Raw genomic sequence first — 25,878 nt, 5'->3', positions numbered from 1 at the left:
CATTCCTTGATAATGAGTAATCAGTGCCTACAAGTCTGGGTGTGGATGGCCAAACCAAGAAACAGCAAATTACCCTCAAATTTCAAATCCTGTTTGGAGGTGAGGATAAATCAGAAAAATACACTTTTCAAAATCACTTACTTGTGTCATTTACAGAGCTTGAAACAGGGAAGTTTAGAGGAGGAAGTGCAAGTCATGCTGAGTTTTGGAAAAAGAAACGTCACAATGCATGTTACTTAATCTAACCCCAATGAGGATGTTTTAAGAACCCAAACAAACAAACAAACAAACAAAAAAACATTATTAATCTATTCATTTATTGATAAAGTAGACAATAAAGCATAAGGGGAAAAACACAGAAACACAGTAGATCTACAGTGTAAAACACAGCAAATATTTAAATATGTGATACAGATAAAGTAAAAAATAAATAGGTATGAGAAGTGTTTTTAAATGGCTTTCATCTTGAGATTTTGGACGAATGGCGTTTCCCTATTACAGTATAATGTATCTGTATATAGTGTAATAACAGTAACAAACCTTGTATCTGTTCTGTCTGTACATGCAAAAAATTATATTTAGGCAACTGAAAAAACATCTTTAAAGTAGACTTTATACATTTCAGTAAGGGGTTGTATAGATTAGATTCTATCCTGAGGCATTTAAACCTAATTTTATCTGGAGTATTTTGTGGAGTATCGTATCATAATTGGCGCAGCAGGTAGTGACGCAGTCACACAGCTCCAGGGGCCTGGAGGTTGTGGGTTCGATTCCCACTCTGGGTGACTGTTTGTGAGGAGTTGGTGTGTTCTCCCTGTGTCTGCGTGGGTTTCCTCCGGGTGACTGTCTGTGAGGAGTGTGGTGTGTTCTCCCTGTGTCTGTGTTGGTTTCCTCTGGGTGAGTTTCCGTGAGGAGTGTGGTGTGTTCTCCCCGTGTCTGCGTGGTTTTCTTCCTGGTGACTGTCTGTGAGGAGTGTGGTGTGTTCTCTCTGTGTCTGCGTGGTTTTCTTCCTGGTGACTGTCTGTGAGGAGTGTGGTGTGTTCTCCCTGTGTCTGCTTGGGTATCCTCCGGGTGCTCCGGTTTCCTCATACTGTCCAAAAACACACGTTGGTAGGTGGATTGGCGACTCAAAAGTGTCAGTAGGTGTGAGTGAGAGAGTGTGTGAGTGAATGTGTGTGTGTTACCCTGTGAAGGACTGGCGCCCCCTCCAGGGTGTATTCCCGCCTTGCGCCCAATGATTCCAGGTAGGCTCTGGACCCACCGCGACCCTGAACTGGATAAGAGCTTACAGATAATGAATGAATGAATATTACCTCAGTTGCCTACATTTCAGATGCTTGTAATTGCCAATATATCATTCTTTGCATTTTTGTGTGCTGATACTGTACATACTGTAAAGTATGTTTAAAAAAGCACTAAAAATGTATATATTTCTTATAGCTAGTGTTCCCTTCATATTCAAAATGAGAGCAGTGCAGAGAATGTGCTGTCCTTTTCACTCATCGATGTAAGGCAGTTTCTTATTGGCTCCATAACCTGGATGTCCTTCTTCCTCTTCTTTCTTTGGTGTGCTTGGCTGAGAAAAACACACACTGCTGCCGCTGTTGCACTTAGTTCCTGTAATACACACAGACGCTGCACTGTTAACCTTGAACAAGTATCATAGTGAATCAGGAGGATACAGTGTTGTGGAATAGAGAAATGAAGTCTTACGTGGAGCTATGGGAGCATCTCTGTCACACTTTAAAGTGCTCTTGTCAAAGCACTCAGCAATCCAGGACAACACTTCTGCACAGTACTTAACCTGAAGGACAAGGACATGACGTATTACTTTCATGTAGTGGAGGCCTACATACATTTACGTAAATTCACGTTAAAAGGGATATTAGTGTATTTCTTCCAGCATCTTAAAAACAAAATACCAAAATATATTTTGTACTTTACCTCAGCCTCCATAACTGACAAACGCTTTTCTTGCTCTTTAAATCCACCCACAATTTTCATCAAGCTCTGCACCCTGGTATATGAAGGTTATACAGTCAGGTAAATATTAGTGAATGCAGGGTAGGTATAATTAGGCCTGGCTCTGCCAATTAAATGACGTAATGCCACTTTTTTTAATGTAAACACCTCGTGTCTTTTAGTGAAAATTATTGTGATGTTTTTTTTTACTGCCTAGAGGTACTAAATCAGAGAATAGCTCACTTAGAGGATGTGCTCTTGAGTCTCTCCTCACTGCTCTCCAAGCGATGTCTCTCCAGTCTGGCCAGATAGTTCTCCTTCTGGACAGTCTCCCAAGTCATTAGCTTCTGGTCCAAGCCGGCTGGCAGCTCTCTCTCTGACCATTAAACATATCATCAAGTTTGATTTGACTGTAAAATTCTCTCCATTATATTTGCATTTTAATTAAGTGGTGAGTAGCCAGTAGAGAGTTTTCCAAATATAAATATTCAGCATAAAACTGCTGTGTCTGTAAATGGCCATCATCATGTAAATTTGTCCAAAATATACATATATTTATATATTTTTTGTTAGATTTTAATATTTTGTTGTCAGACTGGAGTGAATTAATTGTCTGTAACCACTTACCCAGGGGTAAGGGGGTGCCAGTCTTTTACAGGGCAACACCTACACACACACATTCACACCTGTGGACAGTTTTGAGTATCTACCAACATGTGCTTTTGGACCATGGGAAGAAACGCAACACCTTATTTTATTATAATATATTTACAATATCTATTTATCTATCTGTAGCTATACTTATATAGTGCCTTTCTAGAAACCCAAGGATGCTTTACATCCACACTGCTCAGAACACTTACACACTGGCGAGAAGCAGCAGCCAAACGCGCACAGTGTACTCTCAACCAGGAACGACTGTCCACCTGGAGGACTACATCAGGCACTAGGATTTCACCCAGGACAGAGCGCCAATCCATATCTGGGCACACATACATTCACTCACACACTCAGACATTCATTCACATACACAATCATTCACTCTCACTCTCACACCCGGACATTTATTAGAGAAGCCAATTCACCTACCCTCCATGTGTTTTTGGACTGTGGGAGGAAACCGGAGACCCCGGAGGAAACCCACGCAGACACAGGGAGAACACACCACACTCCTCACAGACAGTCACCCGGAGGAAACCCATGCAGACACAGAGAGAACACACCACACTCCTCACAGACAGTCACCCGGAGGAAACCCATGCAGACACAGAGAGAACACACCACACTCCTCACAGACAGTCACCCGGAGGAAACCCATGCAGACACAGAGAGAACATGGAAACTCCACCCAGATGGGATTTGAACCCAAGATCCCAGCGCTGAGAGGCGAACGTGCTAACCACTAAGCCACCGTGCCGCCCCAATACAATTAGTAATAAGTAATAAGCAGACACAGGGAGAACACACCAAACTCCTCACAGTCACCTGGAGTGGGACTCGAACCCACAGCCCCAGGACCCTTGGAGCTGTGTAACAGCAACGCTACATGTTGTGTCACTGTGCCGCCCAAAAAGTGAATCAACTGTGTTCATATCTTGGGACATGACTTAATGTATGCATTTAGAGTTTAAGCTATAGCTATGTATAATTTCATAGAGATTAATATAGAACTACGTCATATCCAAAATCTATACTAAGTCAAACTATAAAATAAATGATCTCAAATGAAGTTAAAGTGTGGGTTGAATGTGACTGACCCAGGTGCTCTATCTTGGACTCTCCCTTCTTGAAGAGGCTGAGGAAGAGTTGAGAGAGGTGGCTGATGATGATGAAGGGAGGGGCCAGGGCAGGACGGCTGTGATACTCCACTATCAGATTGTAGCGTTGAAACTTCCAGAATATATCCGTGTTCCCTTGCACCACCTGGAATGTGTAGCTGTCGAAGGGATAAAAACGTGATAAAGGCTGAAAAAATAAAATAATAAAACGAATCCTAACTTTTGTGCAGACCACAACTTCAAAGGCTAAATTAACAAAATAAGCAGTGTTTGTATAAAAATGTGCTTAAGTATTTTTGTTTACACTCATTTACACTTACACAAATTGTGTAATTATACAAAAAAGGGGTGACAGGGCAACAAATGTATGGTAAAATTGTGTAATGCTGCACTAAAATAAATTAGATTAACTGGCAACAGGTGAGTGTCATGACTGGGGTTAAGAAGAGCACCTCAGAGAGGCTAAGTATTTTAGAAATAAAAGATGGGGAGGGGTTCAAGAATCACGTTTCTTAACCTAATATATCAAAAAACCTAGGAATTTCATCATCCACAAAACATAAAGCATTGTAAGATACAGAGAATACAGAGAAGTATCTGCGCATGGGACAAAGTCCACAAATGCTAATTGAAACTCCAAAAGAAATCCAGAAATAAAGTCACCTTCTCTGGGCCTAGGAAGTGGAGAAATATATTCCATTAAAGCATCCATATGCGGGTACATTGATGCACAGGGCATGGGTGAAGGCACCATTAACAATAAAGGTTTTATAGCAACATCCTTCCTTCCAGACATTGTCTTTATTCAGGGAAGGCCTTGATTATTTTAGCAAGGCAATGCCAATCTACATTCTGCATGGAGCACTGTCCCATAGTAAAAGAGAAGTGCTAACTAGTTCAGACCATTTTAAAACATTTGGCACATTATAAAATGAACACAACAACTGTTGATCAGCTTTGATTTCGTACTAATTTACATTGTATTTCTATATCTGTTCATTTGAATTAGAAACCCCCTCTGACCTGAACATGGCAATGAGCAGGTTGAGCAGCAGGACATTGGTGACCAGTAAATAGATGACCAGTAGCAGGATGACAAGCCAGTTAGCGTAGATGTTGGGGCAGGGGGGCAGAGTGCCTGAAATGATTTCATGAAGCTCCATTGTGCAGTTATCAGCCTGCATTTTAGCAGCTGTGGAAACACATGGAAAGCAAAGACAACACGATGAATCTGCTCTGAACTGCTCTCCATCTAGTGGTGATTTTTCATATAACAGCTTTATTAAATGTACAATAAACATTCGTTTAAATCAAATTTCAGCTAGGTTTCCAACATTTAAAAATGTTTTTTTTTATCTATTTCTTAGTCAAATCTTAAATTCTTTAAGCAAAATCACAGAATATACTCAAACCCCTAGTTTTGTTCATTATTTGCACCGTCACAATAGTTTACCATCTATCTCCTCCAGTGGGATCTGTCCGAATATATGCAGGTAAGGTCGGTAGAGCACTCTCCGGAAGACCCAGTCCAGACGTGGGTCATTGGGATGAAGCAGAGCCTGAGTTGCCACTCCATACGCAATCAGCCAGACACTCAGGAAAAACAGGAAGAAGAACACGTCCTTCATCTGAGAACCACACAAAAATGACACAGGTCAGGCTCGGATACTTAAACAGCAGACAACTATTACCAAATCTACGCCTTTAATATGTTTACTCTCCTAAACTGCAGGCTTGTTATTCTGTTTATATTCACACTAACTATGAATTACTATTATACCTCAGTAAATATACTATAACAATATAAAATCTGCATTAAAACTTATTTAAACTGCTGTATACAGTTAAAACAGGATATGAACCTACTCTAATCACATGAAAACAAAGAGCTATGAGGGTGGGACTGATATCCTCATACTGGCCCTTGTCATTTAAGGGGTTCCGTTAGTTCAATGTGGTTTGAACCGTTCAATTCACCATTCTCTCCACGATGATTATTTTGGGCCCAAGTTGTTTGTGGATGGCAAAGATGTGGATGAGCCTTAAGGTGAAAACCATGAAGTCCAGAGCCAGCACTGTACGCCCAGCTTCATATGTGCTGTTCTTCATCCTACACAAACGATAGAGAGAGGGTGAGCTCAAGGGGAGGTTTACATATAGTGAAAGACCTTTAAATCTAACCTCAGTACAACTGCTCACCTGCATGAGACCCCAACAACAAAGAGAGAGATGGCCACCATGTCACACTTGTTCCAGTTGTCCTCCACATAGAGCTTAAACTTCTTCAGAATGTTCATGTCTTCATCCGTGAAGAAGCTCTGAGACACATGGAGCAGGACATAATTTAATTTGGCCAGACATTTCATTCTTCAGCTGAATATGGGTCTTTACCGGAAAAAAACTAAAAGGAATAATGTGATTTAGTTCCATTGTTTTCCATTTGAATTCAACTCACACTCAAGCCAATCGCACAAATGAAATTCTAAATGTGGCTGCAAACTTGAATGTGTTACAAGAACATTACAAGTGTGCCCTTAAAGTCCAAACCCTTCTTCACACCTGTCTTATCTCCTCCAACACCAGTGTGAAGACCCAGAAGTACAGAATTAGCTCCGCCAGAGAAGGACCGCTGGGTGGAGGAGGTTGGAAGTCCAGTAGGAGGACATATGTGAAGAGAACCAGGAAGGCAAAGTACATGATGACATTTCCCAAGAACACAGTGACTGGAGCGCTCCAGAAGCGTTTCCATCGCCGCAGGAGGAAGTGACTCCAGGCTTGACCACAGCTCTGTTCAGCAGGGCCACCAGCTGCCTCTGTGTCACTTAAAATGACACAACAGAGCAGAGAAAGCCAGTTAGTTAAACACATTTCAGTTAATAACACTGATCCTATCCGAGATCGTTTCATACTATGCACATTACTCAGAGAAAATGAATCAACATCTGGAATTAGAGCTTCCTGTTTTGTAACGTTACATTATTTATTACTATTTAAAAGAAGATCCAACTGATGTTGTCATTGCATTCGCCTTAAACAGAAATGATAAAATCAGTTTAAATGCCCACTGCTGAAGAAGTTTAAGAGACTTACGCTGGGTCCTCATCACTAAGTAGTAGGGCTTTCTCTGTGTCTAAACTGTCCAACTCTGCAAATTGTTCCCCTCCTCCATGGCTCTGGGGAACCTCATCACTACATAACACACGTATATCATCAATCAATGCTATTCAAATCAATCCTCCAACAATTCAATCAAAAATAATCTTTGCAGAATCTGTAAAACACAAAGTGTTAAGGTTTCATAGGCGCTTGTACTTGAACTTGATCAGATTGGTCCATATTAAAGGTGGAAAGAAGAAAGATGGGACCAGTCTAGAAATGGCTGTATCTGTGGTCATGGCTCCCCACCAGATTTTAGTCAACAGAGCCTGGCCAAAAACACAGCAGATCAGCATTAATACAAATAAATACAGACAGAAACCACATATTTCATCACTGAAAATAAACGAATAAAGGGTGAGCTGTTACCTGGACTCCATCATGGGCGAAAAAACACTTGGCATCTGCCTCTGTTGCCAGGTTCAAGACAGTAGATCTGGTCCAGCAATGGGTTTTCCTCACCAGCAGGGCATAGGCTCTGTCCTCACTGTTAGAGTAGCACTCACCAAATAGATCTAAATCCATCACAAGCAGAACAATGCTGTCACATTTATTATTACTCAAAATTGTATATTTTCCAGCTGTTTTTTGTTGCTATAAATGACACCTCAGAACAGATTAAGTAATAGCATTTACAATTAATGAATTATATTAATAGAACATATTTAATATGGGTTTTTAAACCACTGATCTGGAGTAACCTGTTGATTCTCACCCAGAGCAAACTGCTCATATTTGGCTTCTTTCATGGATCGGGCAGACTCCGCCTCAGACTCTAAATGAGCCATCTCCTTCAGAATCTTACAGCCAGCAAGAGCTGCAGCCACAGCCTCAGGGCCCTATGACACACACACACACACACACACAAACACAGAGCCAAAATACACACTGGGGTAAGGCTTGAAATAGTCCTTACATAGTCCTTACCGTTTGATGCACTATACACATCACAGAACAGTTATTGGATCTTGAAACAATAAGCATATAGTACAACATATGATTAAAACAGATGCAAACTGTAACCCCTCAGAGACTGGATGTTTACTACATTTTGAGTCTAACAGAAAGAGGGAAAAGAGAGAGAGAGCAAGTTATCCTTCATCCTTCAGCAGTACAATCGTCACTAATAGCCCTGGAGCCATAAATGCATGAAAGCCTCAGGCAGTCTCTTAACCTATTTGCTTCGGAAAACAAAGTGACAGACAAGATGGACCTTCAAAGTATAAAATCATAACGATGCAAATAGAGTTGGTCTATGAAAATGAGCTTGTCACTCCAAAGGCCTGCGGGCCCTCACCATGGCCCAGAAGTAGTTTGCCATTTTCTGTCTGTTCTGCAGGACGGCCCAGAGAAAGAGGTCTCTCCATGGGTTCTCACAGAGCTGATCCAGGTCTGGCAGGTCCTTCTGGTTGTGGAAGCGCCGACCCTTGCAGACCTTTTCCTTAGAGGGATACAAGCAATGCCATGGAGTTAGAGACCCTGAAACCCTAAGGGCTGCTTGCATACCAAAGTTTTAGTTTAAAAAACATACCGCTGGATGTTTCAGATAGAAGCCTTTGCAGGAGTCATGTAGAAAGTCCTTCAGGACCTTGGAGACTTCGTGAAGAGTGAAGTGAGGCCGTCTGTCTCCTGGTTCCATGTAGGGTGGTCCAGGGGTGCGAGCTGAAGCCAGCAGCAGCTGTTTCTCCTGGTGTTTCTTCAGCAGCAAGTCAAAAAGAAGACTCTTCTCAGACACAGAGCAGTACAGCTCCTGAAGACGGCCATAGGTTAGGAACTCACCCAGATTCACACCATTGTCCACAAACAGACGCACAAAATCTGGCTTGTCGTTGACCAGAGCATCCATCATGACCTCCTCAAGGTCTTGTGCCTAAGAGAAAAATATATTTATCAACTGATACTAACATGAAATAAAACACTAAACCTTCTGAAATAACAATAAACATATAACAGACCAAATATCCTTTTGTTACTAAAATCTATAAAAGATTATTTATTTTAAAACATGATTGTCTTACACTCCACTCCACATCGCCATTGAAGATCTCACTCTTTGCAATGTCCACTCTGTTCCAGGCCACAGCCAGTTTGAGCTCATCCAGGAAGTCCTGAGCTACCTGACTCTGACTTTTACAGGCTGAAAATAGAAGAAAGGAATGAAATGTTGAATACATTAATAAGGTGAGAAATCTGAGGCCTGCTGAATAATGATGTTATGTTGTTAGATCTATAACACATTTCACACTTCAATATTTATATACTGTTGTATATAAATAGGACTGATTAATGTTAGGAACCAGGAATCATTGGGTGCAAGGTAGGAACATACACACACAGGGAGAACACACCACACTCCTCACAGACAGTCACCCGGAGGAAACCCATCCAGACACAGGGAGAACACACACCACTCCTCACAGACAGTCACCCGGAGGAAACCCACGCTGACACAAGGAGAACACACTAAACTCCTCACAGACAGCCACCCGAAGTAAACCAACACAGACACAGGGAGAACACACCACAGTCCTCACAGACAGTCACACAGAGGAAACCCACGCAGACACAGGGAGAACACACCACACTCCTCACAGACAGTCACCCGGAGGAAACCCACACAGACACAGGGAGAACACACTACACTCCTCACAGACAGTCAATCGGAGGAAGCCCACACAGACACAGGGAGAACACACCACACTCCTCACAGACAGTCACACAGAGGAAACCCACGCAGACACAGGGAGAACACACCACACTCCTCACAGACAGTCACCCGGGGGAAACCCACGCAGACACAGGGAGAACACACTACACTCCTCACAGACAGTCAATCGGAGGAAACCCACACAGACACAGGGAGAACAAACCAAACTCCTCACAGACAGTCACACAGAGGAAACCCACGCAGACACAGGGAGAACACACCACACTCCTCACAGACAGTCACCCAGAGGAAACCCACACAGACACAGGGAGAACACACCACACTCCTCACAGACAGTCACCCGGGGGAAACTCACACAGACACAGAGAGAACACACCACACTCCTCACAGACAGTCACCCGGAGCGGGACTTGAACCCACAACCTCCAGGTCCCTGGAGCTGTGCGACTGCGACACCTACCTGCTGCACCACCATGCCCCCCTGATTAATGTTTTTGGCTTCAATTTCAAAATAAATGTGAAATATTTACAAGTTTTTGTACATTGTCAGTAGCTGTAGCATTATACTTACCTTTAACTAGTGCTTTGAGTATAACAGTGTCTAGCTCAGAAGTCTCCTGCTGTGGGTCATGTACTGTCAACAGGTGACCGTTATCCAGAATCCTCTGAATCTAGGGGAAAAAAGTGAGAAATTCTCCACAAATGTAAGTCTTATTGTACATGTGCTACATAACATAAATCATGTGAAGAGTCAAAATAAAAGGCCATTCTTTGCCTATACTCCTCACCACTTTGACCCAGGACGTAATATCAGTGCTGTGGAGACCACTGAAGGTGCCCACCAGCAACTTCTGAACCATCTCTGCCTCCCAGCATCCTCTGTAGATCAGCGTAACTAAAATATCTGCCACTCCTCCTGAGCCGGCCAAGATCAGCCATGGAGTTGCATTCTGAATGGTCTTATACATCCTCTACGTGGAGTTCAGAAATAGCAGCAAACACAATGAGCAGTAGTAAATGTATTAATAATTTACATGGTATTAAACATGTGCTTAAAACATCTTAACTTGGTCTCAAACTTACATTTAAAAAACCTTGCAAAATCAGGGGTGTTTAACCTTTAACCCTGTCATCTCACTTCTTAAAAATGGCTCTGCTCAGGTATCAATTGAAAAGTTGATGACACAAACCAAAAGTGGACCTTGAATATAAGCTTAAATATAAAATTTCAGTGGTTTAGTGTTTGATTATATGTGAAAATGATATGCTAGTTGAAACCTTTAGTATCTTAGGCTCCCCGTGGACAAGCAGACACAGGACTGGGATTTCAAAGCTGCCAGGCCCTAAGAGAATATACAACAAGGAACGAAATGAACTTTAAATGGATCTACACTGTGAATAAGATGAAAGGAATGAAAACTTAAGTGGTTCTGACCTCCGTAGCCAGTGCGCTGGAGGGAAATGTGCTTGAGCAGTTTGACTTTCATGTCACTGGTGGTCCCAGGTCTCTGGGGATCTTCCTCCATGAGGATGAAATGTGAATGGTTGCTGTCCAGAGAGTACACAGAGCCGTGAGGGAAGTCCTCTGTGGGGTATGCTGCGGGCTGATCAGGCTGTAAATATATAGCATAATATTAAACCTAAACTTTATATATTATATTATGCAGTAAAAATGGCTGCAATTATCATTAGCATGAGGACTTTTATTTTGCCTGTGGACTACATAAAATAAATAACATTAATAACAACCTGGTCAAAGACACTGGCACATTAATTAATACCTCTATACCTGTTATTATACAATTTATGTATAATTATTTAATCCCATAAACATATTATATCACTGCAACCCTGAACTGGATAAGCTGGATAAATACACTGCCTGGCCAAAAAAAAAACTGGATTTAGCTAAGCAAAGTGGAGAGACACATCCTGTGTTCATGGAAAAAATAATATGTGAAAAAGTTGTGGAAAAGTTAATATGTTTCAGAAGGGTCAGTCTACTGGCATGAATCAAGCAGAGAAAACATCTAAGGAGATATGTTTATTAGCAAAAGTAAGAGCATTTCCACACCCACAATGCCAAGGGAACTCAAGAGATTGGGACTAAACAGCCGTGTATCCTTAAGAAAACCACTGTCAGCGAGGGTAACCAGCCAAAACACCTTCAGTTAGCTAGGGAGCATAAAGATTGGACTCTGTAGCAATGGAAGAAGGTCATGTGGTCTGATGAGTCCAGATTCACCCTGTTCCAGAGGGATGGGTGCATCAGAGTTAAAAGAGAGGCAGCTGATGCACCCGTCATGCCTAAGGCCTACTGTACAATCCTGTGGGGGAAGTGCTATGATCTGGGGTTGCTGCAGTTGGTCAGGTCTAGGTTCAGCAACATTATCTGCCCAATGAATGAGGTCAGCTGACTACCTGAATATACTGAACGACCATGTTATTCCATCAATGGGTTTTTGGAAGATGACAATGCCTGGATTCATTGGGCTCAAATTGTGAAAGAGTGGTTCAGGGACCTTGAGACATTATTTTCACACATGGACTGGCCACAGCAGATTCCAGACCTGAACCCCACTGAGATCTTTTGGATGAGCTGGAGAAGACTTTGCACAGTGGTCCAAATCTCCCATCATCAATACAAGATCTTGGGGAAAAATATATCAACTCTGGACAGAAATAAAAGTTGTGACATTGCAGAAGATTGTGAAAGCTATGCCACAGTGAATGAGTGTCGTAATAAAAGCTAAATGCGATAAAATATTAGCGTGTGACCAGTTTTTTTTTGGCCAGGCGGTGTATTTTTTAACTAATGAAGAAATGTTGTCTTGTGATGGTGTGGGTCATGACCTTTGTGGAGAGCAGCAGGTCCCTGTTGTGGATCATACTCCAGGGTGCTATTCCAATGGCCACAACATGGACCTTGGAGGAGGTGCTTGCCAGAGAGTGGTCCCTCACAGCCTGGCCGAGATGTTTAGTGATACCAAATCGTAGACCACTGGTCAGTATCCAGGCTCCTGAGGACATTATTAAAGTAAGAACTATTTTCTTGCTGTAGACATATTCATTGCTGAATGTATCTAGTATACTGTGCTATCTAGTGCTGTATCTAGAACGCTGACAGAGCATTGTAATTATATTCAATAAATACACAAGTATAATTAATCATTAACATTTTGGTACTAGTTACTGATTGAGAAGTGATGATATTATTTTGTGAGGTGAAAAGACTGAATTTTTTAAATAAGAAAAAGTTTTTCTTTAACATTGACAAAAAAATGTTTCATAGTGCCCCATTCATTTTGGACTTACTCATGTTCACCCTTTAGTATCTAATTCTCTCTAGGAATTGTTTGGCCACTTGATAAATCATTCATCCATTCATTCATTGGCTGTAAACACTTATCCAGTTCAGGGTCGCGGTGTGTCTGGAGCCTACCCAGAATCATTGGGCGCAAGACAGGAATACACCCTGGAGGGGGCGCCAGTCCTTCACAGGGCGACACACACTCACACTTATGGATACGTTTGAGTTGCCAATCCACCTATCAACGTGTGTTTTTGGACTGTGGGAGGAAACCGGAGCACCCGGAGGAAACCCACACAGACACAGGGAGAACACACCAAACTCCTCACAGACAGTCACCCGGAGGAAACCCACACAGACACAGGGAGAACACACCACACTCCTCACAGACAGTCACCCGGAGGAAACCCACACAGACACAGAGAGAACACACCACACTCCTCACAGACAGTCACCCGAAGGAAACCCACTCAGACACAGGGAGAACACACCAAACTCCTCACAGACAGTCATCTGGAGAGGGACTCGAACCCTCAACCTACAGGTCCCTGGAGCTGTGTGACTGCGACACTGCCTGCTGCACCACGTGCCGCCCCTTGATAAATCATTAATCTGTTAATTCTCTATTAAGCGTCAGGGTTTTTCTGAATGAGTAAGTGCCCTCACCTGTAGTTTGTGTAGCTTTCACTAAGCCTTTCCTCACGGTGTCTCTGAGCCAGGGCTTCATCTGTGCCAGTTCATCTCCACCTACTAATGCCACCACCAGGTGAGGAGGAGCCAGACCCCATTGCTCCGTCAGCAGCTCATAGATCACAACTGGGTCAACTGAACTGGACACCCTAGCAAACTGGAACACAAGAAAACCCCAAACTTTTGCCCTAGTGTTATCATTATATATATATATCGTTTTATGACTATCTTTATATAGACAAAACACCTGGTGACACTGGATATATCTGCAATAGTATACCTTGCCCCGGGTTCTGCTGGATCCAATGAAGTCAATATCCCCCAGCTGGCCTGCTGTCCAGTGTGGTTTATCATGGCCTTCACTAACAGACTGATCCACAGTTCCAAGAGCTAATGCTTCATCCTCCATTGTGTAGCACTGACACCCGACAAGAGAACTGCATATAAAACACAAATACACGCACACAAACACACACACACACGTATGCACACACACCACTACATTAGGTACTGGAACATTGCTGTGAGGACTGTTGCATGTTGGATGATTAGTTCTGGGTTCTCACCCTTGCTCTTGAGACTCCAGCACTGCTTTGCCACATTTCACACACCTCCTGCTCTGATGTATTGCTACCTATTTACACACACATGTGCATACACAAACATATACACACACAAACACACACACACATACAGTTTATCTTAGTTCATATAAACAGTGTCAGTCAATTCAGGAGGGAATAGTCCAGCCTCTTTATGTAAAGCAGTTTGAATTTCCATTTTCTTTCTTTGTACATGCAAACACTGCCTTTTCACCACAGCCACGGGACACTTGTCTCAGCACAGGTGTGTTTCCACGTTAAAAACTCACAAGTCTCATAAGGAGATTAGTATGAAATAAATGGGAAAGTCTGAACTGAACACACAGATTATGGATCTATCTTTCACACTCACACCAGTGGTTAAACAGTCAGAATGATTATTGATATAAACTAGGTCCAGTTCAAATGATTTGAATATGCAAATATAAATACAAATGATACGTATCTTTTTGGCATTGTGAATTATTGCACAGTAAAATGAAAGACAAGCACTTAAACAAATGACCATTATGGGGTTATTCACCACTGTTTATCTGTTACTACAGTAGATACACGTACAATACCATCCTGTGCAGCTCTGTGCAAAAGCCAATGTTTCAGTGACATTTACTGTCAATTTCCAATCAACGTGGCCATAAAAACAACCGCACCAAAGCCTCAGCATCTGGTTTTTAAGCCTTGCTCTCATGTTTTCACACAGATACATTTGCACCCCTCCAAAGTACTTTGGAGTTGGCTGTATATATTTCTTCTTACAGTAAAAGTAACTCTACCCACTTTCAGTGATACAGATGTCTGTGTACATAAGGAAGGCCTGAAACACATGTAGACCTTTTCATTCTAGCATATCTTTCTTGGCTGTTTGAAGTCCCATTGTACTCTGAATTGTCTTTCAAATTTATCTTGGGATTTGTATTAAATTTGTATCTGGGAAATGGAACATTTGTGTTAAGATTTGATTAGATTTGATGTAACTTGTGGCTTTTAACCTTTAGTAAGGCCCATGCAAATTATATGCAGGTTTTAGTGTGTGTGTGTGTGTGCGTGTGTGTGTGTGTGTGTGTGTAAAAGGAGGAGGATGCCATGATCTGACTAGAGAAAGTGAGATGTGCGCATGGGTGAGTAAGAGAGAGAGAGAGGGAGGGAGAGAGAGCAAGAGAGAGAGAGTGAGAGAGAGAGAGAGAGAGAGAGAGACTTCATACACCTTATAGCATCATTTGCATTAAAGAAGGTAGATAGGAATTACGTTAGAGAGCACAGACTATCTGTATAGTGTCTGGCTGTATTCTAACTGCAGTTTAAGGTCATGAAATACCCAAATATATACATATTGTTCATAATAATACTTCAGGTGACATTACACTATACAATAGAACCATAGACATAAAACTATGTAGCAATTCAATGTTATGAAAATGTAAAAAAATCCCAGGCTCATTTCACAACATTAAAAAACACTGAACTGTTTAAAGTATAAGATCAGAACAAGTGAGAAATGTATCGAACTGCAGCACAGTTTACAGACAGCTACCCCATCATGCTCTAGCTTAATTAAATTATTGCATGTGTTTCTGCAAAGTTTCAGTACTGTAACCTTACCAGAGGAGTGTCCTGAAGTCCATGCATGTTACTGACCCCTCGTCCTGTCTGTCCTGCTCCTGCTGTGTCTCAGCACAGACCTCAACTCTCCACTGGTCAGATATACACTCAGAGCAGGAAATGAAGCTCAGGTGTTTTCAGGTGTGCTTTTAGTAAAGTCGCCACTCACCAACGTCCAACCTCTCCCTCTCTCTCTCTCTCTCTCACACACACACACACACACACACACAGTAGCTGCAGCTAGAAAACTTACATGTTCATGGGACTCTTATTATGCATACATATATATATATAATATTCAGAAATCCAGAGTTAAATGAAGGGAATTGATCTGTTTAAAGTAATATGTGTCCTATATATTTCTGGCTGGAGTTAATAGCTCTCTGTATGTAATGGAGTGTCAAATGGACTTCTGTTTGTATCTGCTATGTGTGTGACTGATTAATTTAACTCATCTGTTCTCGGTCAACAAGCATCCTTTAAAGCCAATGTAGAATTTTAAATGTAAAGATTTAAAAAAATGCTAGATTAAGGTCTAACACACTGTGATTTAGAGGCGCTTTTGTAGAAACTGGGCTGAGTTACTGACCTTATTTATCCACAAACATCTCCTGTATTGACACCTGCTCGTCAAACAGGTCTGGATTCAAAAATAATTCAGGTTAATTTTAGATTCATTTACATTAATTAGCATGATATTTTATTAAAGCAGAAGAAAATACGGAATGTATGAATGAATTAATTAATTGATTTTAATATAATTATTGTGAAAGCAAATATATTTATCTGTAATTATTTAGCTTCAGGTCCAGACTCAGACAAAGCCTACAAAGATTTAAATGTTTTCCAAAAAGTTTGAAATAGTGAGGGTTTATTGGTGAAGGGCTAAATTCTTTCAAATGAATGAATGAAAAGTCTTTGCTTTCATCGAATCGCTGTCAAACTGTTTGTATTAACAGGGCAATATTCATTCATTCATTGTCTGTAAGCGCTTATCCAGTTCAGGCTGGAATACACCCTGGAGTGGGCGCCAGTCCTTCACAGGGCAACACACACACACACACTCGCACACTCACTCACACACTCACACCTATGGACACTTTTGAATCACCAATCCACCTACCAACCTGTTTTTTGTGGGAGGAAACCGGAGCACCCGGAGGAAACCCACGCAGACACGGAGAACACACCACACTCCTCACAGACAGTCACCTGGAGGAAACCCACGCAGACACAGGGAGAACACACCAATGTCCTCACAGACAGTCACCCGGAGGAAACCCACGCAGACACAGGGAGAACACACCACACTCCTCACAGACAGTCACTCGGAGGAAACCCATGCAGACACAGGGAGAACACCACCATGCCGCCCAACAGGGCAATAATTTGTCATTAAAAAAAATTATTATTGATGTGTACAATGTGAAGGCCAAATGATTTGAATATGCAAATACAAATATAAATGCAAATGATGCATATCTTTTTTTCCATTGTGAATTATTGCACAGTAAAATAAGGGACCAGCATTTTAACAAAAGACCATTATGGGGACATTCACCATTGTTTATCTTATTGTTTTTCCTCTCAGTTTTCAGTCAACATGACCTTAAATACAAATGAACTGAAGCCTCAACATCTGAATCTAACATCAGCAGTGTCAGTACTGAGTGTGTTCAGCCTCTGTCTTTATAACTTCCATTTTATCTGAGTAATTCTAGACACTGTAAGTGATGTAGAGGTCTGGGCTCCAGGGCAGTCAGCTATTTAGTCTGAAAATACCAACATAACATTAGCTTCTATTTGTATATGTTCTTCTTTTGTGTACATTTCTTTTTTTTTCCATAAGGGTTTCCTGACAGCTCCACATCTTTCCAGAAACCAAAGTGTTCATTTATATTTACAATGGAACAATGGACTGAAATGCTTGCAGATATTTTTTGGTCAAGCAAGGCTGCACATGAGTCCCATTGTTCCCAAAAGCCCTCCTCTCAGGGCAGTGGAGGTCACAGTTTGACTAGAGAATACAGGATGGGTGTGTGTGTATATATATGTATGTGTGTTTGCATTTCTAATAGAGGGACTTACACCTTACAACATGCAAATATACCTCTGTGTTAAAGATGGCCGATAGGAGTTATTGTATATTTCTTTAAAGAAGCAGAGAATAACAATAAATAAATGAATAACACTGTGATTAGTGTTAGTGTGATTAGTTAATGCATGGAAAGGATCATTTTTGGAGAGGCTGGTAAATACTTTCTGGATTTCATTAATTAATTAATAAAAGAACGAACAAAGGAACGAACGAATTAATTAATGATGTCCTTGATCTCACTGAATCAGTGTCAAACTGCCTGATCCAACAGGTCAATAATTTGCTTTATAATTTGGCATTTGAAAATAAAATAAATACATCACCTCTTGATTATTGAGGTAAAAAATATGTTAAACCTTAAAAAGCTTGTCGTGTTTAATGTCAAAGCAATGGATGAGTGAGTGGGTGTATAACAAAATATATTTATTATATATGATGTAATAAAAGCTATAAAATCAAAGTATACAACTTTGCAGTTGCAAGACCAGGCCACGAGAGGGCGGTGCAGGACAAAACAATACCACGAGCACCGTGTGAAAGGGGAAATGCTGTCGTTCTGACCGTGGGGAGAAAGAGTGAATATCAGAAACACTTTCCACTAAATAATAAACATTACATGCACATTCCAGAATAAAGTATAATAACAATAATAATAATAATAAAAGTATTACTATTGTTACATTTATGTATTTATAATGAAAGCCACCAGTGCTATTGCCTCAGACACGTGTTCATCATGGATTTATTAATGTAGAAGTTGTTCTCTGTGTACATCATAACATTATAAAATGTGTAGGATTTTGTGTAAGGTTTAGGGTAAAGTTTAGAGTGAGGTTTAGGGTTAAGGTAAGGTTCAGAGTCAGATGTAGGACTGAGATTAACTGTGGGGTTAGTTTCAGGCTAAAAGTAGTTATGGCAAATGTTACAGTACGGCTCCAGTGAATGTATGTGTCTCTAGGTAATGTCCTCTAAAACCATGGAAACTATACTGTATGTGTGTTTGTGTGTGTGTTTGCAGAGGTGGGGAAAAGAGAGAGAGAGAGAGAGAGAGAGAGAGAGAGAGAGAGAGTGGGTGTGGGTGTGAATGTCTGAAGTACTCAGCCTGTTGTTAATGGTGATGTGATCATTTTGGAAAATGATTTAATTGGCTTAGTAGAGGATAAAAAGAAACTTTTATTGTTTCTCCAGAATCTTAGGTGTGACTATTCTCCCCAAGAAGTCTGTTGTGCCCAAAATCTGTTTATATCAAGGGAACAAACAAGACCGCAGTGTGTTTCAAAACCTTTAAATATTATATACATCTGGGGAAATATAAATTACTATATATTTTTTGTTGTTGTTGAGAGCTGTATTAATGTAATTGAAAGCTCTGTTATTTGTTGAGAGGTGTATTATTTTCACTGAAAGCTCTGTTATTGTTGAAAGGTGTATTATTGTAATTAAAAGCTCTGTTATTGTTGAGATTTATATAATTGTTGAGAGTTAGACTATTGTGCATTAAACCACAATAATACAGGGCTGAAATAGAAACAATAGGTTTGTTAAAGTAAACGTAGTGTGACCTCACGGTGAATCTCTCACAGATGTTTAACACTTTAAAGCCCATAACTGCCAGACAGTGGATTGCTCCGAGCGTGTGTCCAGTTCACTGCAATAAAGTGATCAACTCTGTTTTTGCTTCGTGGTGGTCGCCTGCCAGACCCCTGCTGAGGCCTTTTCTGCGGCGCTGCTCCGAATCCAGACTCCTCTGCTGGTAAAGACCTTCAGCTAGTTAGCATAGCTAGCCTCTTACAGGCCTAGTAGCAGAACATGTAGCATACCACCCCCATGTAGCTGAGAAAGGTGTAGAAAATGAATAAATAAATACTCGTACGTTTCTAATTTACTAAACGACAGCACTTCTAAAGTCTATTCAAAGTAAATAGTTTTATAAAGAAGGAGAATATTGTTAAAAATGTAAATCTTTACTGAAGTTTAAGTGTTCGTTGAGTTTTTGCTGAATTTGACGAAAGCATTTCAGCCGTTAGCTTCACACAGTGAGTACGTGTCAAAGAATATTTATTTAATTTTTATTTAATTACAGTATAATTAATATATAATAAACAATTTCATTCTTTTAAAAATAAACCTATTTAATTCTCAGTTGAATTTAGAAATGTTTTGGTTTAATAAAAGTCTTTTAAATTGATTTTTTCCCCCCATAATTATTGAGGTACTCATTTTCCTTGATATAATTAAGTTAATAAAAGATATATATCAGAAGATTGTAGAGAATATTCTGGGGTTTTAATTGATTTTAGAGAAATATTATTTTATAAAGTATTCAGGAAAAAAAAGACATTTTCATTTGAAATGTTTGCAGATCGTACAGTACTTATATATGACTTCGTTCTTTGTTTTGCAGAACTTTCAGACGTTGTATAAGCCACGGACGTCTGGTTCTTATCAGCAGCACTGTGAGTAATTCGGTGTACACTGATGATCCGGTTTAACGCTCTCGGTTGGCACAGCGCTGCGAGTAGTAAACGTCTATTGGAGCGCATTCACCGGTTCATTAGGCTCCTGCGGCCAATAGCAGCGCGGGGGGTGGGGAGCTCTCACTGTCCAATCACGAGCCGCTTCTGTGCCTACGTAAGCGAACAGCTGCCCGAAAGCGACAGAGTCCGAGTATAAAAAGGACCACAAAGACACTGCGGCGCATACACAACAAATCCCCCACCGGCGTCCCGCACTGTGTCTTTACGTGTCATGGCTAACGTGGATGTACAGAGCGTTCTGGAGAGGCACGCGGCGCGAAGGACCTTCCCGCTTCTCGCGAGGACCAAGGTGTGTCGGAACTTATTCGGACCGATGGACCACGACGAGCTGCAGCGCGAGATGACGCAGAAACTGCGGGAGATCTCCGAGGCGGAGCGCACTCGCTGGAACTTCAACTTTGAGCAGGATTCGCCGCTGCCGGGGAATTACGCGTGGGAAGAGGTGTGCGCGCGCAGCGTGCCGGCCTTCTACAGAGACAGCAGGGCGCCCGAGCGCGAGGAGGTTAACGAGGGGAACGGCGCGGAGCGGGAACCTGAGAGCAAAACCGCGGAACACGAGCGCGAAAGCGATCGCAAAAACGCAGGGGAGGCGCGCGTAGAGCTGAACCAGGAGAACCAATCCGGAGCTCTGAACGGGACACCAGCGTGCACGCGCAAACAAAAGAGGAGGAGGACGGTCCCGGAGTATAATAGCACTCATATTACAGGTAAACACATCTAAATAAATAAATAAATAAAAGGGTTTCAGTGATAACATTAATATCGTTACTAAGATTGCGACTGCTATTATTTTAAATAGGAACATTGGCAGTAGTAGTTACGTTGTTGTTATCATTGTTAATAGTAGTAACATTGTTATTAACACAAATCTCCCTCGTGTTTCCAGACTTCTTCCCGAGGAGGAAGAGACCCGCGGAGGTGAAGCAGCCCGAGAGCGCATTGTCTGTGGAAATCACTCCGCGGAAGAGAATCAGATGGTGAGGAGCTCAGTGACTTTTCAACTGGAACTACATGACATACCCCTGTTATCTATAAACCGCTCTCTAATGTAATGTCTGAGCTCTGTTTTTATGGAAGTGCCTTCATTCCAGCGCCCTTTATTTCAGCCTGTCGCGAGCCTGTTTACGTGCACGCGCTTGTTGTAGCTTCTAATTTGTTTTTCATTTGGATAAAGCTGAACGTTCCCGGCATTAACCTCGGCTCTGTGCTTTTTTATTCTCAGATGTGTGTGAAGAGCGGCTCCTGTGTTCATCCGCTGAGCGGAGGGAGACACAGCGAAGATCAAACTATCAACGGCCTTCTGACTGCTGTCCTTTTGTCCTTTTGGATTAGTCACTATTTTTATATTTTTATACTCCACTCTCTCTCTCTCTCTCTCTCTGATGCATGTAGCAATACTGGCTCTGCCAAAATGGACTCTGTTGCAGTGTTACAACTTCAGTGCAATTCCATGTTGTTGTTGTTGTTGAGCGGTAGAATAGACGTAGCAGCAGTTCTACTTTTGAAAATTATTCTAATTTATGCTAATGTTTTGTTGTTTTGTTATTATTTATGATCCGTTTGTTCACTTTTTGTTTTATTTTATTTACAGCCATTGTTTATTTACTGCAATATCGTTGAAAATTTGTGTTATGATTTATTTAATTTTTCTGGGTGGTGTCGTGCAGATGAATGTGTCTGAGCCGATTGTTTTAATATATAAATATATATTGGAGGAGCTTTGTTTTAAAATGCAGAGAAATAAATTATATTTTTGTTAAGATTGTCTTTGTTTTGAAGTGTTTTTTTCTGGGGGGGGGGGGGGGGGGTTCTCGCGGTGGGGATTAAAGGTTTTTTTTTGTTGTGGCACTAAATAGTTTGATGCCGTGTGTGGTGTAGTTTGGGCGGCTTTGTTAGTTTTTATACTTTTTATTCTAGAGAACACACTTCTGTACGTTTTACTGCACGGTTGGTGTTTGCTGAATGTTTGTCCGAAACGTGGGGCAGACGTTGCTCGTTGGTTTTTATAGTTTCCCAGTGTTTTCCACTCAGTAAACAAACAGAAACCCTCTAACAGAGCTCTAAGTATAAAACGTCATATTTAATGGACGTTTAAACCGATTTAGACAACGAAAATCAACGGAACACCGGCAAAATGTGTGATCTGAGCAGGATGCGAGTGTGTGTTGGCGAAGAGGAGTTCTGCTCGTGCTCAGCTGTTGTGATAGGGAGGAGGGCAGCTGCGCTGTGGTCAGGATTTAAAGGGTCTTTTCTCTCAATAATGAAGGAGGCAGGTGCCCTCGGAGCCCCGCTTTGTCCCCGTAAGACCTTCATTCTCATCCCCCTCTCAGAGAGTCCGCTAATGAAACACTTACTAAAGGCATAGGGACAAAACACACACACACACACACACACTCGTGCTACACGGCAGCCACCTGCCTCCCCTCCCCCCACGCCCATACACACACACACACACACACACTTTCTTTCTTCCTCACACACACTCCCACAAACAAAAATACCCCTATCAACACCCACACACAACCCCCCAAACACACACAAAACACTCAGTGTCCCATACACAGAAATAATTTAATCAACACACACACACACACCTATTTCACATGAAAGTCTGTTCAAATAGTTTCGTTGGTTTCCGAAACGAAAACACAGCAGCGCGATTTTTAATTGTTTTTTTATTTCATTTTAAATAAAATGATATATTTATTTTAATTAAACCTACTATTCACGCCCCAAACTAATCCTTAAAACTTAAACACACGGCCCCCAGTGAAAAAGCAGAACATTTGACACAGGCTGCATTTTATGTTCAAATAAACAAAGGAACGGTGCCTTAAAAAAGCAGAAGTGTGTTCATGTGGTCACTGATTGTCTCAAGAGTAGCCCATTGGTGTACAATCAATAAATCAACAAGTTTTATATATACACATCGTTTCTATGGTATTTCTTCTTGTCAAATAGTTGCTCCCAAACAATACCACAATGGATCGTGCGAGATCACTGAGCACAGACGTAAAAAAACGCTCTAAAATACGAAACAAAATAATAAAAACTATTAAGTTTGGCAAAAACACTCAAGCGTGATATACTCCACAGATACATTTTAGTAAGGTTTTGTTTCTCCTCCGTGAATCAAACTAAGTTTCGATCACTTGTGCCTGAAGCGTACAATTTTGTATTATATTTTATAGATGAAAAAAAACAAACAAAAAAAAAAACGCGTCTTTTTACGGCGATAAGATAAAACAATAAAACACTTTACAAAACAATATTTGTAGAAACACATACTTTCAAGTGTTTATAAGTTAGAAGCTAATGCCTGCTTTATAACCCGTGTTTAATTTTGATTATTACAAAGTTACAAGCTTCAGAATTGAATATTGAATTAAAAATTTAATACACATTACTACTTTACGTAGTGTTCTTATTCTAAACAAAGATTTATGATGCGTTTCTTTTTCCTTCGTCTTTCTCTTTTGTTTTTCAGATGATGATAGTGTTTCAGTGTTTTTTGGAGTAAACGGGACGTTAGTGATTTGTCAGATAACTGAAAATAAGAGTCAAACCCCACTGCTTTGCAGCTCTTTAATATTAACGCCTGTGGGCGGAGACTCTGGTGCGCTAAAGGCGTTTTTTTTTTCTTTTCTTTTTTTGCATTTCTTTGACCATCTGGCACCAAAAACAAGGCGCAGCGGAACAAAGGAGGCCAAAAGCGAAGCGAGTGCCATCATTCACCTGCAAATGAGCTCGTGGCTCTTAATGCACGCTCCTACTGCTCCCATTAACGCTCCCCACTGCTTCTCCCACTTCTGCCATTGAAGCTTCTTCTAATGCTGATGTTCCTGGAGCTCCAGAAATTCTTCTTTAGCTTCGAGTCGCGTGCTGGAGAAACCAAAGATCTGCCCCCAAATGACATGCCCTTTAAAAAATCTGCATCCAAAAAACGCAGTCTTGTGTTTTGAGGCGTCTGGAAACCCTCCAGAGTTCAGAGAGAAAACACTGTCAACGGGGGGGGGGGGGATCTTAAGTGTGACACGTAGCGCACAGTTACGTTATAAACAGTTGTTCATACTCCCATCAGCATCAGTCCCAAGCATCTTTTTATAAAACCTGACTGGGCGCTTTGATTTTTGAAAAGTGCAGATATAACAACAACAACAACAACAATACTATTTTTAATGTTATTTGTATTAATAATAATGATGATGATGATGAACATGGCCTACACATGATTTAATGTGAAGAGTTTAGTTTTAAATCCTTTATCTCACTGAAAATTCAACACAACTATCTTTTGGATTGCAAGCCCCCAGGGCTTTTAGTGGGACTTCATTATTTGATCTTTTACACTAAAATCATTGTGTCCAGATTGTTAGGATTGTTAGTATGCTTTGCTATTATCTGTGTTGAGCAGATGGATGATTTCCTCAGGCTCTTGGGACCACCAATTTGACCAGCAGAAATCCCAAAGAGCCATAATTGTTCAACCCCTAAGCAATCTGTATGTCCCTCAATGAAGTCAGCCCTCATTTGTACATTTCACCCTTTTTTTTTTCAGATTTCAAAAGACACTATAAAAATTACTGTGGACATTTTCTTACACAGAAACAGTTTGAGATTTTACTCCACCACAGTTGAGTTTCTAATGGCACTATTAAATAATCTGGTCAGGGATTTCAATTCAGGATTTAACCTCTTTGCCACTTTTATTTTTATCCTCGGAAATCACTTTCTCCGCACTGTTAACCTGATTAAGGCTCGACCATTCTGCCAAATCACCGCCGAGCCATCAACCCATCCATCCTCTCAGTATTTCTGCCTTCTTCCATTTTTAGTTTTTGTTCCCCTCCCCTCTCTGAATCATTTGGCCCATAAAACTAGCCGAGGCACTGGCAAGCTGTGTCTTCAAGGCTGGATACACCTCTATGGGTTCACTAGCTTGGATTAATGGCATTTGGTCCCAAAGTTTGCTCAGCAGTCTCAGAGAAAGTGGCAGCAGTGCGTCCTTTTAAACGCATAACAAAGGCCCATCATTTATGTGGCGGCATATGGCCCAGACCCCCACTGTAGCAAGCCGGCTCTCTATGGTGCCTGCCAAGACTGCTGTCTTGAAGTCGGCACTGTTGACATAGTTGTCTTGACATGGGGTAGCAAACTGCAAAGGACAGCTAACACCACCACTACACCTCGCTCTTGTCACTCATCCCCTCTGCTCCATTTTCAAGGGTTTAAATCCTTCTGTGTTAGGGTCTATTAGGCCTACACGACGGATAAACTCAACAGAGCTTTTGTAAAACAGCTATAGCTGGTCTTCTTCTTGACGGGATAAATATATACATCTTTAGTGGGTGAGTCAACCTTTAAAAGCAGTTAGCAGATTTATAACGCCTTGATTTGGACAACTCTTAGGACACAGTGCGAGGAAGAAACGTCAGACTTTAGCCGGAATCAGGAACTAGTTACGTGGGAGTTTTTTAA

The 25,878-nt window shown here is 41.2% G+C and overlaps 2 protein-coding genes across 2 annotated transcripts; one reads left to right on the top strand and one right to left on the bottom strand.

Moving 5' to 3' along the window:
• Positions 1-351: 351 nt before the first annotated feature.
• Positions 352-15,947, bottom strand: LOC136676480 (transient receptor potential cation channel subfamily M member 5-like). Its single transcript, XM_066653541.1, has 26 exons — positions 15,766-15,947; positions 14,131-14,198; positions 13,845-14,001; positions 13,541-13,721; positions 12,418-12,584; positions 11,000-11,177; positions 10,843-10,907; positions 10,353-10,535; positions 10,136-10,235; positions 8,915-9,033; positions 8,428-8,766; positions 8,194-8,337; positions 7,612-7,735; positions 7,266-7,411; positions 7,053-7,165; positions 6,831-6,929; positions 6,300-6,561; positions 5,940-6,058; positions 5,718-5,850; positions 5,194-5,368; positions 4,764-4,932; positions 3,720-3,898; positions 2,206-2,338; positions 1,945-2,017; positions 1,714-1,804; positions 352-1,617 (listed from the first exon to the last, which is right to left on the bottom strand). Exons 1-26 carry the CDS (start codon positions 15,790-15,792, stop codon positions 1,496-1,498), a joined length of 3,666 nt encoding a protein of 1,221 aa, XP_066509638.1. The 5' UTR covers positions 15,793-15,947; the 3' UTR covers positions 352-1,495.
• Positions 15,948-19,459: 3,512 nt separating this feature from the next.
• LOC136677378 (cyclin-dependent kinase inhibitor 1-like) lies at positions 19,460-22,131 on the top strand. Its single transcript, XM_066654901.1, has 4 exons — positions 19,460-19,616; positions 20,268-21,107; positions 21,287-21,377; positions 21,623-22,131. Coding segments are annotated over exons 2-4 (588 nt in total). The 5' UTR covers positions 19,460-19,616; positions 20,268-20,611; the 3' UTR covers positions 21,624-22,131.
• Positions 22,132-25,878: the final 3,747 nt, after the last annotated feature.

Source organism: Hoplias malabaricus, chromosome X2 (assembly GCF_029633855.1).
Source record: "Hoplias malabaricus isolate fHopMal1 chromosome X2, fHopMal1.hap1, whole genome shotgun sequence".
NCBI lineage: Eukaryota > Metazoa > Chordata > Actinopteri > Characiformes > Erythrinidae > Hoplias > Hoplias malabaricus.
Note: the sequence above shows the minus strand (reverse complement) of the source record. Positions and strands in the feature narration are given on the sequence as shown.

Coding starts and splice junctions, on each gene's coding strand:
- LOC136676480 (XM_066653541.1), bottom strand. CDS start 15,792: ATGCATGGACTTCAGGACACTCCTCTG. Junction 14,199..15,765: donor GACTTCAGGACACTCCTCTG/GTAAGGTTACAG, acceptor GTGTGTAAATAG/GTAGCAATACATCAGAGCAG. Junction 7,736..8,193: donor CAAACTACTTCTGGGCCATG/GTGAGGGCCCGC, acceptor TGTGTGTCATAG/GGCCCTGAGGCTGTGGCTGC.
- LOC136677378 (XM_066654901.1), top strand. CDS start 20,612: ATGGCTAACGTGGATGTACAGAGCGTTCTGGAGAGGCACGCGGCGCGA. Junction 21,108..21,286: donor TAATAGCACTCATATTACAG/GTAAACACATCT, acceptor TCGTGTTTCCAG/ACTTCTTCCCGAGGAGGAAG.